We start from the raw sequence: 15,564 nt of genomic DNA, 5'->3' as shown, positions 1-15,564 counted from the left end.
AATGGAGACAAGAACTGATTTCATAACTGTAAATGGTACACGGAAATATACTGAGTTTGATCCGCTACGTACACGTGACTTTGTTCTGGGTGGCTTGCAATCCAGTTCACTTTTGACCCGTGTTGTAGACACAACGACACATCAATGTCCACCATGGGCTCTGCACTTATTTCGGTTTGTGGTGACTTGCGTTTGCTTTTTCCTTTACTGGCAGTCTTGGCAGTGCCAGGCTTTTTTACAGCAGGCTGTAAGGGTTCTTTCTCTGTAACCTGAAATAAAAGTACTTTTCCATCATTTCCACCAGACAGAACACAGTCTCCTTTCCCAGCTGCAAATTGAGCATACTGCAGGTGTGAGCAACATACTTGGTGTAACTTCTTCATACAAGCAAGCTTGGTAATGTTCTTGCCAAGTATCTTGTAAATAGCTACTGAGCCATTACCGAGTCCACAAGTGAACACATTTCCGTGTGATGCAATGCTGACTGCATGAACCATCGGAGGATTGATACTGTAACTATCATGTTCCCCAAGTTGCATGGAAATTTTATCAAGGGGTTGGTTCTTTGTATAGTCCCAGCGAATCACTGTACAATCTAATGCTCCAGTGATAAGTTCCGAAGGTTTTGTTGGTCTGAACTGAACACTGCTACAGATGTTTGTATGGTGCTTTGTAAGAGTCTTGTACAGTTTATTTGACTCCAAATCAATGATTTTAATTTCGCCAGAGTCATCACAAGCAGCTAGAAAGTTTCCCTTCTCGTTTAAAACAGTCTGGTTGATTTCTTCTTGATTAAACTGAAATTCTTGAACTGGTTTGGATGTGTAACGTCTGTCATACACAGCCACAACATTATCAACGGCAACTGCTAGAAAATTATCGTCCACAGCGGATGAAGAGATACACGTCACTGTTCCACCAAGTGGTACTTTCTCGATTCGTTTGCCATCCTTCCACGATATGTAACAAGAGTCATGGCCGGAGTACAGAACGCCCGAAGGATGTACACACAAGCAGTAAGTGTCGTCTTTTCCACTATTTAGTTTCTGGCAACTCGGGTTGTTCCCTGCTTCTGCCATACTGCTCGAAATTTTAGAATTACCGCGAGTATTTAAAAGGCGCGGTAAATCACGTTTCTTCCTTTTGCTGCCCACGTATCAGGATTGTGGTTTGTATCCGTCCCGATCAAGCCGAGATGATCATCTACAAGGACTTTATCACAGGTAGCGAGTATTGTATACTTCTCTTTTGTTTTCGTTCACTTATGGGGCGCATGTAACGTTTAGGAGACGAGTTACTCAGTGATACTTATCCCATTAAGATTGTTCACGAGTTGATATACGAAGTACAGGGAAAGGTGAAGTATGATTTTTGTTTACAGCTAAATGTTATGAAGTTTACGTATCAGTTGACCACTGAAAGTACAGCAGTAGATGATAAGCTACTTGGCGCTAATCCATCCGCTGAAGATGATGCTGGAGCCACGGCCGATCCTTCCTGCCAGAGTGGATGTAATATTGTATTAGCTAACAGACTCGTGGAGACCTCCTACTCCAAGAAAGACTTCCGAGTGTACTTCAAGGTGAGTGCGCGAAACTATTAGAGTCAGCTAATAGATTGCTAATAGAAATACGTGGGCGCCTTACTTAAAAGAGTTCAAGAGGAAGAGCCAGCGAGAGTAGATAGTTTTAAGAAGGGAATGATGGAGGCCTTGAAGAAAATTGAAGCTAATTTTGATAACTGGCAGTTCTTTATGGGAGAGTCGATGAATCCTGATGGCATGTTAGCACTGATGGACTTCAGGGATGATGGTTCACCATACATGTGGTTCTTTAAGGATGGACTTCTTGAGGAGAAAGTGGTAAGTAGTGTTTAAAATGTTCTAGAATGTATATTATGTACCTTTTTTTTTATAGTAAAAACAATTTATAGAAGCAGCTCTAATAAAGAATTAAATCACCAATTACCCTGAAACAATGGTATATTCTTATGTGGTTAATTTGTAACAACATTTTTGAATACAAATTATTTATAACTGGTTTAATATATACAGTTGCAGCTGTGGTCATTGCAACCTTGACTTGACAATTTCAGTGTCCATGGTCTTGAGTGTACTCTAAGTAGGAATTGTGCTGCTGTTTAGGTGATACACCTGCCTGGTGATTTTTTTTGAGTCCTAGAACGATGGTGCATTGTGTTCAACCATTTATTGGTTAAGATACTCCTTCAACTGTGGTTTACTATAATCAGTAGTTAGTTTGTAATCCACTGATACTTAAAATAGCAATGCTTTATTTTTTATAACCTTGATGACCAAATTAGTCTATCAACTTAACCTATACCGTATGCAAGAATTTAAATTCATCAAATGCCCATAAGTGCCTTGATTTTGATTTTTGACAATGTTTAATTTCATAAAACCTGGGAATTTATTTCATTGTGTATGTAGTCTGCTACTAGCTTTTAGCCACCAATGGTCATGTTCTTTCACTACAGCTGAAGTGACTGTTCTATTGGAGTAATGTTCTTGGTTGACTGCTTTGAACCTCGATTATCCAGACGCCGTCCTTCCTGTTGGATTGTAGCTGTAATCTTTGTATTCTAATGTTTTTAATTAGTTATACATTTTATTGACAACTCTGACCCAGTCTGGAAAAGCCGGTTTTATCACCTATTGAGAGACGCCGGTTTTAAGTATTTAGTGTGTTGTAACTCGCTAATGGTTGAAGCTATGTGTACCAAACTTTCACTGTTTTACACCAATTCCTTATCTTTTAGAGCATCCACTTTGCAAGTAGCCAACAGCTAAGTTTCCCACCATTTTAGGTAGTTTTTAAACCAAGCTCCAAAAGGGGAGGGAGGTGGGGGCCTGAAAGGAAGGCAAGAGGCTGTTTAAAAAATTGAAAAGGAAGGCAGGATGAATTAGGCCAAGTTATGAGCCATTCAGGTATCAAAACTGGCTAAAGTGAAAGCACAATCACAGCACAGGTCTTTATTCAACACCACGGTGCTGTACAGTCAACCCCAGGTTGGCCAGAGTTCCATTAGTACCCCAGACTGCTCATATGGATTGCCACTGTGCTTGGGGAAAAGCAGCCAACAATCTCAAGTCTAGTAATGAAATTAATAGTTTATTCATGTAGTTTTGTGTTAATGGTGAAAAATCAAATCTACTGGTACGGGCGATAAGACCAGTTTTCCCACACCCAGTCACAAATGTGACTGCATGTCGTATTAGAGTATTTTGTTATCAGTGTGCCTTCTATTAGAGTAAATGACTGTTCTATTAGAGTTGAACAAAGCTCTATATAAACCACTGGGCTTCAGTTATCCGAACAGTTTCACTTATCTGAACACTTTTGGCTAACTATAAGAACAAAGCTGCTCAGATAAACTGTATCTGAGTTACCAAACTTTTGTGTTTATGTTTTAGGCACTTTTGAGAATAAATTAGGATTTGAGGGTAGTTGGTAAGTTAATGGAATTTGTTCACAATTTATAAGGCAGAATGGGTCGAAGGAAGCTATAACTGCTGCACAAAGATACATGCTAGAGGTATCAGTGGACATGTTTCGGTCTCCAGTGTAAAAACTTTTCCTGTGATTGAATTCTGGAAGCAATTTGATTCAAACTGCATCAAACACACTGACCATCTGTAAAGCTGAGGCATCTTCTAGATAAAATCCAGAAAAGGCATGCATTAAAAAGTTGTGAAATCAAAGGTGTGGTCGTCAAGGCAGTCATTAAACTGGTTGTCATTCACACCATGCAGCCACCTTTGATTTTTCACAACTTTTTCCCGGTCTTCACCTTTTCCCCAGATTGGTAGCTCTGGCATGTACCTATGGCACATTCTTGTCTACAGGCACAATGGTGAAAAATTTGAACAATGAATAGTGGTTTTATTTGATGTGCTCTGAGATTTCACTAATAATGCATGCAGAAAATCCTATGTTATTGAGCTTGTTTACTTTTCAAGTTAGAAAATAGGTAAATGACTGGTGGCAATGGCTTCAAAACTTAGAGTGGAGGTTCCTCCAAGTGCAGGGCTTTATTTGGGTGACTGTTCTAATAGATTACATAACCATGTTTGGTTATAGCTGTATACCTGCGTGGTTCTTTACTCCAAGTTCTATGGTAGTAGACTAATTCTCAACTTCTCCAATGACTCATTTACCCATTACGAAGGATCGAATCATAACCATATAGCAACCCTAGCCTAGGTCACTTACTAGTCTTGCCACCCTCGTTAATAAGTGTGCCAAATTTCAAGACACTCAGGTTACAAGTTTGTGTTTCTTGTGAAACATGTAAAATATGAAGAAGACTAAAGAAGTACTGTAATACAAAGAGCAGTAAATGAAACATATGGATGGTTGGGACAATCTACGTAGCTCAAATTTTGTGTGTCACCTACCCTATACCTGCTTTTGCTCTCCCTGATCAAAAGAAACCACAAGGCTGTATATTGCTCTGTGGTTAGGGCGATATCATGATATAGCTCTGACCACGACTGCTTTTGATGCTGAGGCAGTTACAAAGCATCAGTTCCCTTTGATTTTTATATAGAGATTTGCATTGTGGGTTTGAGTTTAGCATGTTGGTTTATTAGGCTAAGCATTCTGTTGAAGGAAAAATAATTGAGTGAGTCAACATTGCATAATTTATAGTCAGTTACTAGGCATCACTAAATCGTTTTTGCAATGTGCGGATCATTTCTCTACATAGCACATTTCAACCATATGACAAGATGGCTCATACATTCTCAACCTACTTACAGCTGACTTATACTACTTAAGATACGCAGCTAGTGCTAACAGTTATATATGAAAAGGTTCACATAGCTAACAGTAAAAAGGCAAGGGTGGATTTAGGGGGGGGGGGGGGGGGGGGTGCTTGGGGTGCTGAAGCACCCCCCTCCAAAATTTTACCATGTGCAAGCTAGGAAGCTTCTAGAAGTTGCAGTATAGATGCAATTGCATCTTATACGTATGTATGGGTAATGAAAAGATGGAAAAAGAAGAGATAATGGCTAATCTTTACTTAGAATTACTAAGAGGGGTTTAAATTATACTTTTGGTGTGAGGTTTAAACTAAAAACTGCTAAGAATCGAAATACTCTAATAGAATAGTCAACTACTCTACTAGAACATCCATCATAATGTTTTTTCAAGAAGTTTCCAGTGTGTTTTCTTGACCTGTGCACTGCCATCTTACCATTGCTCCAAACTTCCTGCCATATACTAGTCACTTTCTGAGAACAACTTCTGTCAAATAGTTTAATATTATAGTGGGTATTTTCAGTTGTTGCTAATTTGATGCTTGGGTTGACATGCTTAAGTAAAACAGTTAATTTCTTAGCATGTATACAGTTAACAAGGCTGTAGTATCTGAGAAATGTTATGTTTTTGCTTTATCAGTACCAAAATTCCATGCTGCATTTATCTGAACCTAGCATCAATTGAAGTCAATAAAATTTAATGTCATACAGGGTTTGCACTCCCAAACCCCTTGAAGCTCAACTTCACAAGCTCAAATGATACCGCAGCATTTATGCTGTCATGTTATAAGAGGTTAATTGTGGCCAAAAACTAGTTGTATATGTAAGTGACTTTCGACTCTGGTTGTAAAAAATTAATATGGTAATGGGGCCATATAGTTGAAAAAGTCAGATTGAATTAGTAACAGAACAGTCTGTGGCTATATAAATACTACAAGGTTGAAGTTATTTTTGTGTGCATTTTAAGTCTCTACAGTGACCTTAAGATCCAATCTTGTGTATGTCTTTGACAATCCACTATTATGTATTGCCTTATAACCCAATAGCATTTAAAAGTGTAGTTCTGTTTTCCTAAAATTGCTTACAACTGAACTCATCCATCTTGTACCCCCACAATCTTTCAGTACAATAGAGTATTTAGTAAAAATAGCTTCCAGATTCAATCTTGTGATAGCTATATTCCAAAAATTTCCAGAGGAAGTATCACCCCAGACCCCCCTAGCTGGAAAATTCTACATAATATTATATGCATACACTACACACTTGCCCTCTCTTCTGTTTGGATGTTATAGTTTGAGCCATGAGACTGTATAAAGTACTTAGCTATACGTTAAGCCAAGCAATGCACTAAATTTAGCAATCTTGTATATTGATGAATTTACCATATAAATTTTATTAATTTGTGAATTGATGTAATCAATTAGCAAAAAACCAAACTTTAAATTGCTAAATTTAATGTACCGCTAAATTAAGGTATTTCAAACACAAAACGAATGGTAAGTATTAATCATGTATAGCTGCATCCTTCTCCTTCCTGTTCTTTATGTAAAGAATATATTTTTAGTTACTGGCTGTGCCCTTATATGACAGCTAGTATTACAACTGCTCTGGAATAATGGTGTCATTTCATCATTATTACACTTAGGTGACTCACAAAGCTTTACAAGTATTGTGAAAGCACTGTGAATCACTTAAACAAAGTGGCATCATTTTCAGTCAAAAATATTGCCAAATTTTAATATTGAATAGGCTAAATTAGCAAATTTTTCTGTAGGGGCATGCCCCCAGACCCCCTAGATGGAGCATGCTCTGCATGCTGAGTGTGCTTTGCACACTACAGCTAGTTGTATTAACCAGTTGTCACTTTCCTTAGCCAACCAACCATTAAGTTAGCACCCCCCTTCTGAAATCCTAGATCCACCCCTGCCTTACCTCAGTTCTGAGAGGCTGAAATGTAACTCAGCAACATCTACATACAAATCTAGAATACTTAACAGCTGAAGGCAAATTGCCAATATACCATACAAAAAGCAGAGGACTTATAAGGTATATTCCTGAGGCACATCGCTTCTAGTGTCCCAACCAGACAAGCTACCATTAAACGAAACATGTGGTCATGTACCAAGTCATAGAGTACACCCTGTAAACTATAATACTTCAACCTAGAACATGAGATTGCATTGCATGATCAACTGTATCAAAGGCCTTGAACAGATCTAAATGCACTCTCAACCATTTATCCATTAGCTTGAGCAAAACCCCCAGGATGTGTATTTTTTAAGATGTATCATACAAAAATAACATGCTCCAATACCTGGATAGAGTATAGGTAACACAGAGATCAGATAAAAATGAGATAAACTAGTGCAGTGCTTACATTTTGGCACTGCATGGAGTCACATTAACCTGTTTCCACTGTCCACTGGCCAGGAACTGAAGAACTCTCATCACAATTAATAAAAACAGTAACAAGCCTTGCCATACATACAAAGGGAAGTTCTGACAAACTGAGGAAAGAGACCATCAGCTACAGTAGCTTCATGGACATCTATAGGCTAGGATGATGTGGTTTCAATGTCAACACAAGAAGTGAAACATATTTTGAAGGTTGTAGCTACAACTGAATATATCTGTTATATATTTGGAATTTTTTTTGGAGTGGGTTGTCTAAAGCAGTTGCAATTTTATGGATCAGTGGAAAATTACAAAAATTTAACATTGGTATGGCAGTATGTTTAGCAGTGCAGGAGTCATGAAAATTATGTTCAATTTCAAGTCACTCATTGGTCTTTTCCCTTAGCTACAATCTAGCATAGCATACTTTAGTATAATCCCTTATTAGACTATTTGACTGCTCTATTAGAGTATTTTAGTAGCCCCTTCTCGATTCTTAGAAGAGCTTATTACCCACCAAAATGTACCCTTGACAGTATGTTGTAAGCCTATGTATATACAATAGTTCAAACTGCAATAAACTAATAAAACAATAACAATTACAAGCAGTGTATAGAGCCCATGAGTTTCACAAGCTACATCATGCAACTAGCAGTTATATCAGATGGCTTATTTTCAATTTAATTCCATTTCTTGATTCGAAGAGTGTTTGAAAGTGGAGCTCTACAGAGTGAGTGGTGTCCACCTCCAGCAAAAACCTGTATGTGTTTATAAGTAAAGTGCAACTGTGCATTACTCAAATAGCTAATAATTATATGCAGGACATTTATATACATCATAAAAATCATAATTATACATGTGGAAATGTGATAACAACAATAACAACAACACCAGCAGCAGTATTTAACAACAACAACACCAGCAGCAGTATTTAACAACAACAACACCAGCAGCAGTATTTAACAACAACAACAATTGTGCAAATTATGCCAATACTGGTTGGGAACAGCGATAGTGGTTAGCACTGTTGCAACTGAAAATTGATCATTTACCTGAAGTTTCTGATCATGACCAGCATAAATAATTATTATACATGACATTGTTAACCAAATGAGGTTGTTAGTTTATAATAATTTAAAAGGTTTTAGGGTAGAACTGGTGTCTTCATATATAGATTGCAAATGATCAGAACAAAATAAACTTTTATTGCAAAAATATTTTTATTAATTTCTGCTTAGCACATAAATACAGCCCATTGAATTTTTTCTTATGGTGCAAACAAATAAAGTTTTGCACAACAGCCGCTTACCAGCTTACTTGTTTACAATGTGTGCAACTGTAACTTTCATCTCTGCCATAGCAAACCGTTGACCAATGCAATTCCTGCAAAAGAGAAGTGAGAATTGTATTAATTGTTTACATATTAATCAGTGGTAGATCTAGGTGGGTTAATGAGGTTTCAACAGATTTAAATTTAACTCAGTGGTATAACTTTTGTTGTTGACAATTTATCATAGTAGAAAACTATATACAGTGCTTCCTCCATTATCTGGCTATCGATTATCCAAATGTTCTGCTATTTGAACTGTGGAAGTAAAAGCTCTAGTAGAGAATTTTGCCTAAAGTGTATGTTCTATTAGAGTATTTTAACTGAGCTCTATATAAATGTATGGGCTTCGTTTATCCGAACTTTTCCATCATCTGAATACACCTAGGACCCAGTGAGTTTGGATAATGGAGGGACCACTGTAGTACTATCATGCATGCAATTGCATTTAACTAGCATCCATGAGGCCACTAGTATTAGTTATCTCATCCCACTGTTTTTATTACCACATCAAGGGTTTCCACTGGTGGCACCTTTAAAATTTGGAGTCCAAAATTTTAGCTATCTCAGCTATCAAAAATAACGTTTGCCATCCCGCACTGGTATTTTGAGTATTGGAGGATGAGAAACTAATAATTAAGTATATGTGGCATTATAGCTATTAAACTCTCAGCAACACTTTACTTTTTGCTTCCTACTGCATTAAAAACTATCAAGATGCTCTAATAGAACAGACTTCCTTTGGGGTTATTATCCACATTTCTTGTCTACACACACAATGAAGACATATTGTAGTTTGTTGTATGTTTTGTTGTAATACAACACGATTAGAATACAATACAATCATTATTTTATAATACTCTAATAGATCTAGAGCACACATTTTTTTGAGAACTTCTAATGGAACACACATAGAATCTTCTAGAATTTCCATTGGAAGATCTATGAAATAATAAACCTTTATTATTAATATTAAGTACTAGAATTTTCTGGATATCAAACGAGATAAACAACTGCGATAGAAGTGGCTCAGTGGCATTATTCAGTATGGGGGTTCCTGGCCCTGTAAGTTTTTTTTGACATTTTCATCTTGTGGTGACTGCTTTATTAGAGTATCTCAACCTTGTGATTTATAATTGTTCGGTTTTTGCTTTGTAACTCTGTAGCTGTCATTCCTTTGTTTTTCTAACCAAATAAGGCACTGCTACAGTGGCAGGGGCAGATCCAGGGGGAGTTCTAAGGGTTTCACTGAACCTTCTTTTTTCTAAATTACACTTGAAGTTTCTCTTAAATTCAAAATCAGTTTATATGTCAATTAACTAAATGCTTATTACAAAAGTTCTATTTGACAAAACATTCTCTTTACTGCAATAGTGCTACTCCAGTACCTTTATATCTGATAAGCACCTCTAAAAATAATTATAATTTTGATGCTTTAAAGCTATTACAGCTACTTTAAAAATGGTGGCAGTTACATTTTTAAAGGCATAAATGGCAGTAAAACAGTGAATATTTGTTGTTAAATATTACTAATTATGCAAATTTCAATCAATCAAATTACGCATTTTCATTTTATAACAGTTTTTGCAAAGTGTGTGAAAAGAAAATCTAAACCCCTTAAGAAAAAAATGAAGAAAAAAATTCAAAACTTTGGCTACTTATATCTCACGAATAGCTGGAGTGAATCCAATCAAATTTGCTGTGTGGCCTACCCTACCTGGTGGACAGCTATAATGCAAAAAGTGTGCTTTGTAGAAGGGACCATGGAGCTATGCATGCATGAAAATCATGTTTGTTGTTCCTGCTGGTGTATAGTGTGCTAGTTTCTTGGCCACAATGTACAATGTAAGAATACTCTACACGGTTGCGGTATAGTATACAACGTGTGCTCATGCACTCTGAGAAAACTGGTATAATTGCTTGGTGCAGCTTATATTATAATTTATGTACTGTACCTTGGTCCAGCAGAAAATGGGAGGTATGCAAAGGGATCCATTTTCTTATTGTTTTCAGCAGTAAACCTTAGTGGATCAAATTTCTAATGATATAGATTAACACAAAACATACAGTGGAACTGCACTAACCTCTGGGTCACTCCAGACTAAAGGATCATGATGTAGAGCATAGACCCCAATTGCCATCCATGTTCCTAAAATATGCACACGTCATAAAGATCTCTTCAACATTTGTCTCTTTTGACCTGATTAGATACACATCAAATTATATACACTGTATAGCTAGCTTCCAAAACCTGAACAGCAGATGACCACCATGATCACATAGCAATCATTGTCATAGGCGTACCAACCCGAGGTGGCAAGGGGTGCCCCTTAATGATTTTCTACTTTTAAATTGCAAGAAGATCAAAATACTCTAATAGAACAAGTCAGTTGTTCTAATAGAGCAGTGTGTAAAATTTCCCTCAGAATTGATCTCAGAAGGCTAAATCTTGCTGTGGGAGGCATGCCCTAGACCCCCAGGAAGGATCATGTTTCGCATGTTGATTGTGCTTTACAACTGCCTGGAGCAGAGCCCTCCCCCCTATCTAAAATTTTACTACGCCTATGATTGGAGAAGATGATATTATAGAGATAAACTTAGTATCATACAGTACGGTATAAGATTTGGGTTTTTCTGGCCAAAAATGTCATCCTAAAACCAGTCTCACAATACCTTCATGGCACCTTGGCAGTATTGGTTAGGTATAACCAAGCCCAAAAGTGCCCAATACGACCTGAAATATTTCCAAAAAGTTGCTACGAAATTATATAAAGAATTTATTTAGTAAAATTTTCTACTGCCGACTGACTGACTGACTGACTGACTGACTGACTGACTGACTGACTGACTGACTGACTGACTGACTGACTGACTGACTGACTGACTGACTAACTAATGCCTTCAGACAAGCATAACTCTGATAACAGCTTAAGTTATGGGCTCAGTGGCTGCATATTTACCAAAAATGCATGCCTACATCACAATCCCTTACATAGGAAGAAAGCTACAAAATGCTACAGCTAAAGACATTCCTATTGCTTTATATCAGAAGGAAGTGACAAACTTTGGTTGCCACACTGATGTTATTTAAGTTACTAATACATGACAATACTTTGGTAGTCGATTGAAGGATATCAATTTTTTACATTGTGGAGATGCTATCTACTCTAAGGCCCATACAGTGGTATTGGAATTAGAACTTACTATATAGATTATTTAGTAAACTACGAGTGAAAATCACCCTAAAATGTCATTCTAAGCATATATAAAGAGATTTAATATTTTATCGAGCAGTTACAGAAGTTATGAAATCAAGAACAATAATTATTTTAGACTCAAATTAGAGGCGCTAATTAATGTGCTTGAAGGTGCAAATGAAGCATTTTGGATCATTTTGTGTGGTGAAGGGTAATCTGATCACTAATATAACTACTTAATAAACTATCCAAGTACTTAAATATTAGGCTCAAGCATTTAATTACTTTTTTCGATCTCAAAAAGCTGACTGGTTTCCGGAAACCAGTGAAATCCCGGCCCTAAGAACCACCTATTTATAAGTAAGGGATGAACATGCAGAAGGATTCAGCCAGTAAACATGACTGTATAGTGTTATCATGAAATAAAGGACGAAATTTTGCTGTATACATACCTGTGAAACAAGAATAAAGGTGCTATGAATAATGTATATAATTTAAGACCATGTGTATTATATGTCAGATAGTTTTGGCTTACTGTTGGTTAAGATTTCAAGAACACAAATAGAGTTTAGAATTACAATTTTATGGTAAGATGTTTCGTACAATTGGGAAAGATAGTTGTGCTGAAATCACATGCAAAGAAGAGTTCAACTAGCAGCTTACACACTGGTCAAGATCATTTTATCATTACGTAGCAGAACTTTAATGAATCCTATAAAATTAATGTTGATTGTTCTACCAATATCAGTCTTGCAAGTATAAGTTTGACCATGGAGCACTCATTAATTTACAGAATAGTTTAGTTCTTCTTGCTATATTTTCACATGATACGATTGTTGTATCATCATAAGTAAACAATTGATGAAACTACTCTACTAGCTTTTCCTATAGCAAGTATATGAAGGGGTGAACTCTCCTAGATCTGGGCCCCTAGGCTAGAATTTGTGTACTTCAGAGCAAGCTAATCTAAATATTCCATCTGTCAAAATATGTACATGCTTGAGGAGAGTGATATGGATTCCTCTGTGGGGCACAACACTGCCTAGGGATACTTGTAGTGGATTACTAAATGTTTTTTTTGCAAGAATTAAATGGTTGTGGTCCAATACATATGTGCATGTAAAAATCAGTGTGGTGATGCACTAATCTTTGTGTTAAAGCAGGCATGACTGATAACAGTACTGCCCGACTGCTCTAATAGAGTAATTGTGAATGAAACACAAAAATACGGCTATGTGTTGATAAATATTTCAATTAATGATGCAATTTATGATTTAATGTCACATGAAATACTCTAGATTATTGTAAAGTTTAATTACTATTTAAAACACCAAAATTGTAAAAAGGCAAATTTCCAAGCCTTGGATGGCTTCCAAGAAGACATGGCTGAGGTGGATCTTATCAAGAATTTAAATCTTATGTGGTAAGGAACTCACAGAAAAAATTGGTGCTTTTGTCAGTTGTGTCCACATCTTTTTGCTAAGCCACCTAACTATGACAAATATCCACAAAGTTATGAATGCATTTACCCACATAAAAAAAAAGAACTTTGCTCATGGCTACAGGTAAACCGAGAATGGGAATAACTTGAAAATTGATATGTACATAGGCTGATCATCATAGGAGTGCCTTTTGATGGTTTAAGTTACAGCTACAGAGTTGTAAAGCTAAAACTAGACAAGTGTAAAATTGCAGGATTGAGATATGTACTAATAGAGCAGTGACCACTGGCGGGATAGAAAAGATGCACAAAAATGTAGAAAAATTTACCAGGGTATGAATCAGGGATCTCTGCTATCTTGGCTGTTTACCTCACCTATTTTCAATTTATAAATGAATATTCTAGTTTAAATCAGCTTATTGGTAAACAAATTCTGGGTTGTTCTATGTGTGTTCTATTAGAAGTCCTCAAAAAATGTGTGCTCTATTAGAGTATTACAAAATAATACATTTACAAGTCTGTCTTCAACAATCATCATTGTGTCTGTATAGATAAGAAATGTGAATAAAAAAACCCAACTAAAAAGGCCGCACCATATTTTCACAGCTTGGCTGTTTTTGTGTGGATTTCACTTCTTTTTGTATCTTATAGGGCCCCAAAACCAGCTGACTTTGAACCTGGGTGAAAAGTTGTGAAATCAAAAGTGGTGGCCAAGAAGTGGTTGCAATGATGTTAATGAAAAAAATTAATATTGGCTATTGCTATGCATTATTAAAGATTTTCATTAACATCATTGCACCTTTGATTTTACAACTTTTCCACCCAAGCTTTTATAAATGTCGCACCATTTTTTCACAACTTTGCTGTTTTTGTGTGGTTATAAACATTTACCAATAAGCAGATTTAAACTAGAATATTCATTTATAAAGTAGAAATTAGGTGAGGTATAGCTAAACAGCCAAGTTTAAGCATGTGCATGGATGTTAGGTATGGAGGTCCCTGGTTAATTTTTGACATTTTTTGTGCACCTATTTACCCCGCAGTGACTGCTCTATTAGAGTATCCTAATCCTGCAATTTTAGACTTGTTTAGATTTTGTTTATAACTCTGTAGCTGTAACTCCATTGTTGTTGAAACCATCACAAGGCACTGCTACAATGATCAGCCTATGTACACACTGATTTTCAAGTTACTCTCACTGTCGGTTTACCCTGTAACCATGAGCAAAGTTTGATCTTTTTTACATGATTAAACACCACAATCCCATGGATATTTGTCAGATTCATAGCAAATTTGGAATGTTAACTCACCTTTATACACCTTCATTTGTGCTGAAGTTCACGGCAATCAAGAATTTGTGTTTTTACCCGGTAGACAACTATAATGCAAAATTGGTGTGCTTTGGAGAAGGGGCCGTGGAGCTATGCATGCCCAGTGTGTGAAAATGCCATCTTCTTTTTTCCTGTCAATATACTCATGGTGTGGTATGCTGGCTTTCTGGCCACACTACACACCATAGTGTGTCTTGATGTAACAAAATAAAGTACAAACACTGCGATCACACTAAACACCTTTAGGAAGCCTTTGTCCTCCGATCACTACTCCTTCTGGTACTTGAATAGTTTTCCAACTATTGGAACAACTGGATACAGCCTCATTGACTCCTTGATACACATAGTAATATAGGAGAGTTTGGATTCATCTTCCCTGACAGTGTACACACATCAACCAGGGGCGGATCTAGGATTTATAAAAGGGGGGGGGCTAACTCAAGATACTAATCTCTTGGGTAGAGATATGTGAAGCACACTTCCCAGCATGCGCAGCATGCTGGAACTAGGGGGGTCTGGGGGCATGCCCCCCCAGGAAAAATTTTGAAAATAGATGCTAAAATACTGCAATTTGGAGACATTTAAACATTAAATTCATAATATTTTCTGCCTGTAGATATTTTATATACTGCCTTTAGATTGTAGGTATGGCTCTCTGAAGCATTTTGCTAATGGAAAAGTTTGGGTAGGTTACAGACAACCAAGTACATGATGCACCCCTCTCACAATTGTACAACACTGAATAGGTGCATGTTAGAATAACAGTGTTGAAAGTGGAAAATTTTGAAACTTGAACAATACAAGATTGAATCTGAGAGCATTTTCAAGGAAATTGTGTACCTGAATTAAGTATTGCCATACATACAAACTGCACAAGTAGATGAATGAAGCACTTTAAACAGACCAATGCACTTCATTGTATGCATAGGTGCAAGTAGAATTGGAAAAATTCCATAACAGAACTAACTACATGTTTCCAGTGAATGTTCTATTAGAGTAGTTAGCTGACTGCTCTATTAGAGTATCTCGATCTTGTACACCTCCAATGCTGATCCGAGTCCTTGTTGCATAAACTTTAGCATAAATCCACTGAT

At 36.7% G+C, this 15,564-nt stretch overlaps 2 protein-coding genes across 2 annotated transcripts; one reads left to right on the top strand and one right to left on the bottom strand.

Annotated features, from left to right (window-relative positions):
* Positions 1-2: 2 nt before the first annotated feature.
* Positions 3-1,158, bottom strand: LOC136241916 (WD repeat-containing protein 53-like). The gene has a single exon (XM_066033304.1). It carries the CDS (start codon positions 1,077-1,079, stop codon positions 21-23), a length of 1,059 nt encoding a protein of 352 aa, XP_065889376.1. The 5' UTR covers positions 1,080-1,158; the 3' UTR covers positions 3-20.
* On the top strand, positions 1,076-2,048 carry LOC136241917 (translationally-controlled tumor protein homolog). The gene is made up of 5 exons (XM_066033305.1): positions 1,076-1,223; positions 1,287-1,357; positions 1,409-1,582; positions 1,628-1,861; positions 1,917-2,048. Exons 1-5 carry the CDS (start codon positions 1,196-1,198, stop codon positions 1,917-1,919), a joined length of 510 nt encoding a protein of 169 aa, XP_065889377.1. The 5' UTR covers positions 1,076-1,195; the 3' UTR covers positions 1,920-2,048.
* Positions 2,049-15,564: the final 13,516 nt, after the last annotated feature.

The sequence above is a fragment of the Dysidea avara genome, chromosome 12 (assembly GCF_963678975.1).
Source record: "Dysidea avara chromosome 12, odDysAvar1.4, whole genome shotgun sequence".
Taxonomy (NCBI): domain Eukaryota; kingdom Metazoa; phylum Porifera; class Demospongiae; order Dictyoceratida; family Dysideidae; genus Dysidea; species Dysidea avara.
Note: the sequence above shows the minus strand (reverse complement) of the source record. Positions and strands in the feature narration are given on the sequence as shown.

What these genes read in the sequence shown, in the direction of transcription:
- LOC136241916 (XM_066033304.1), bottom strand. Translation starts at nt 1,079, where the DNA reads ATGGCAGAAGCAGGGAACAACCCGAGTTGCCAGAAACTAAATAGTGGA.
- LOC136241917 (XM_066033305.1), top strand. Translation starts at nt 1,196, where the DNA reads ATGATCATCTACAAGGACTTTATCACAG. An exon ending in TATACGAAGTACAGGGAAAG is followed by an intron (nt 1,358 to 1,408) that starts GTGAAGTATGAT and finishes TTTACGTATCAG; the next exon opens with TTGACCACTGAAAGTACAGC. An exon ending in ACTTCCGAGTGTACTTCAAG is followed by an intron (nt 1,583 to 1,627) that starts GTGAGTGCGCGA and finishes GATTGCTAATAG; the next exon opens with AAATACGTGGGCGCCTTACT.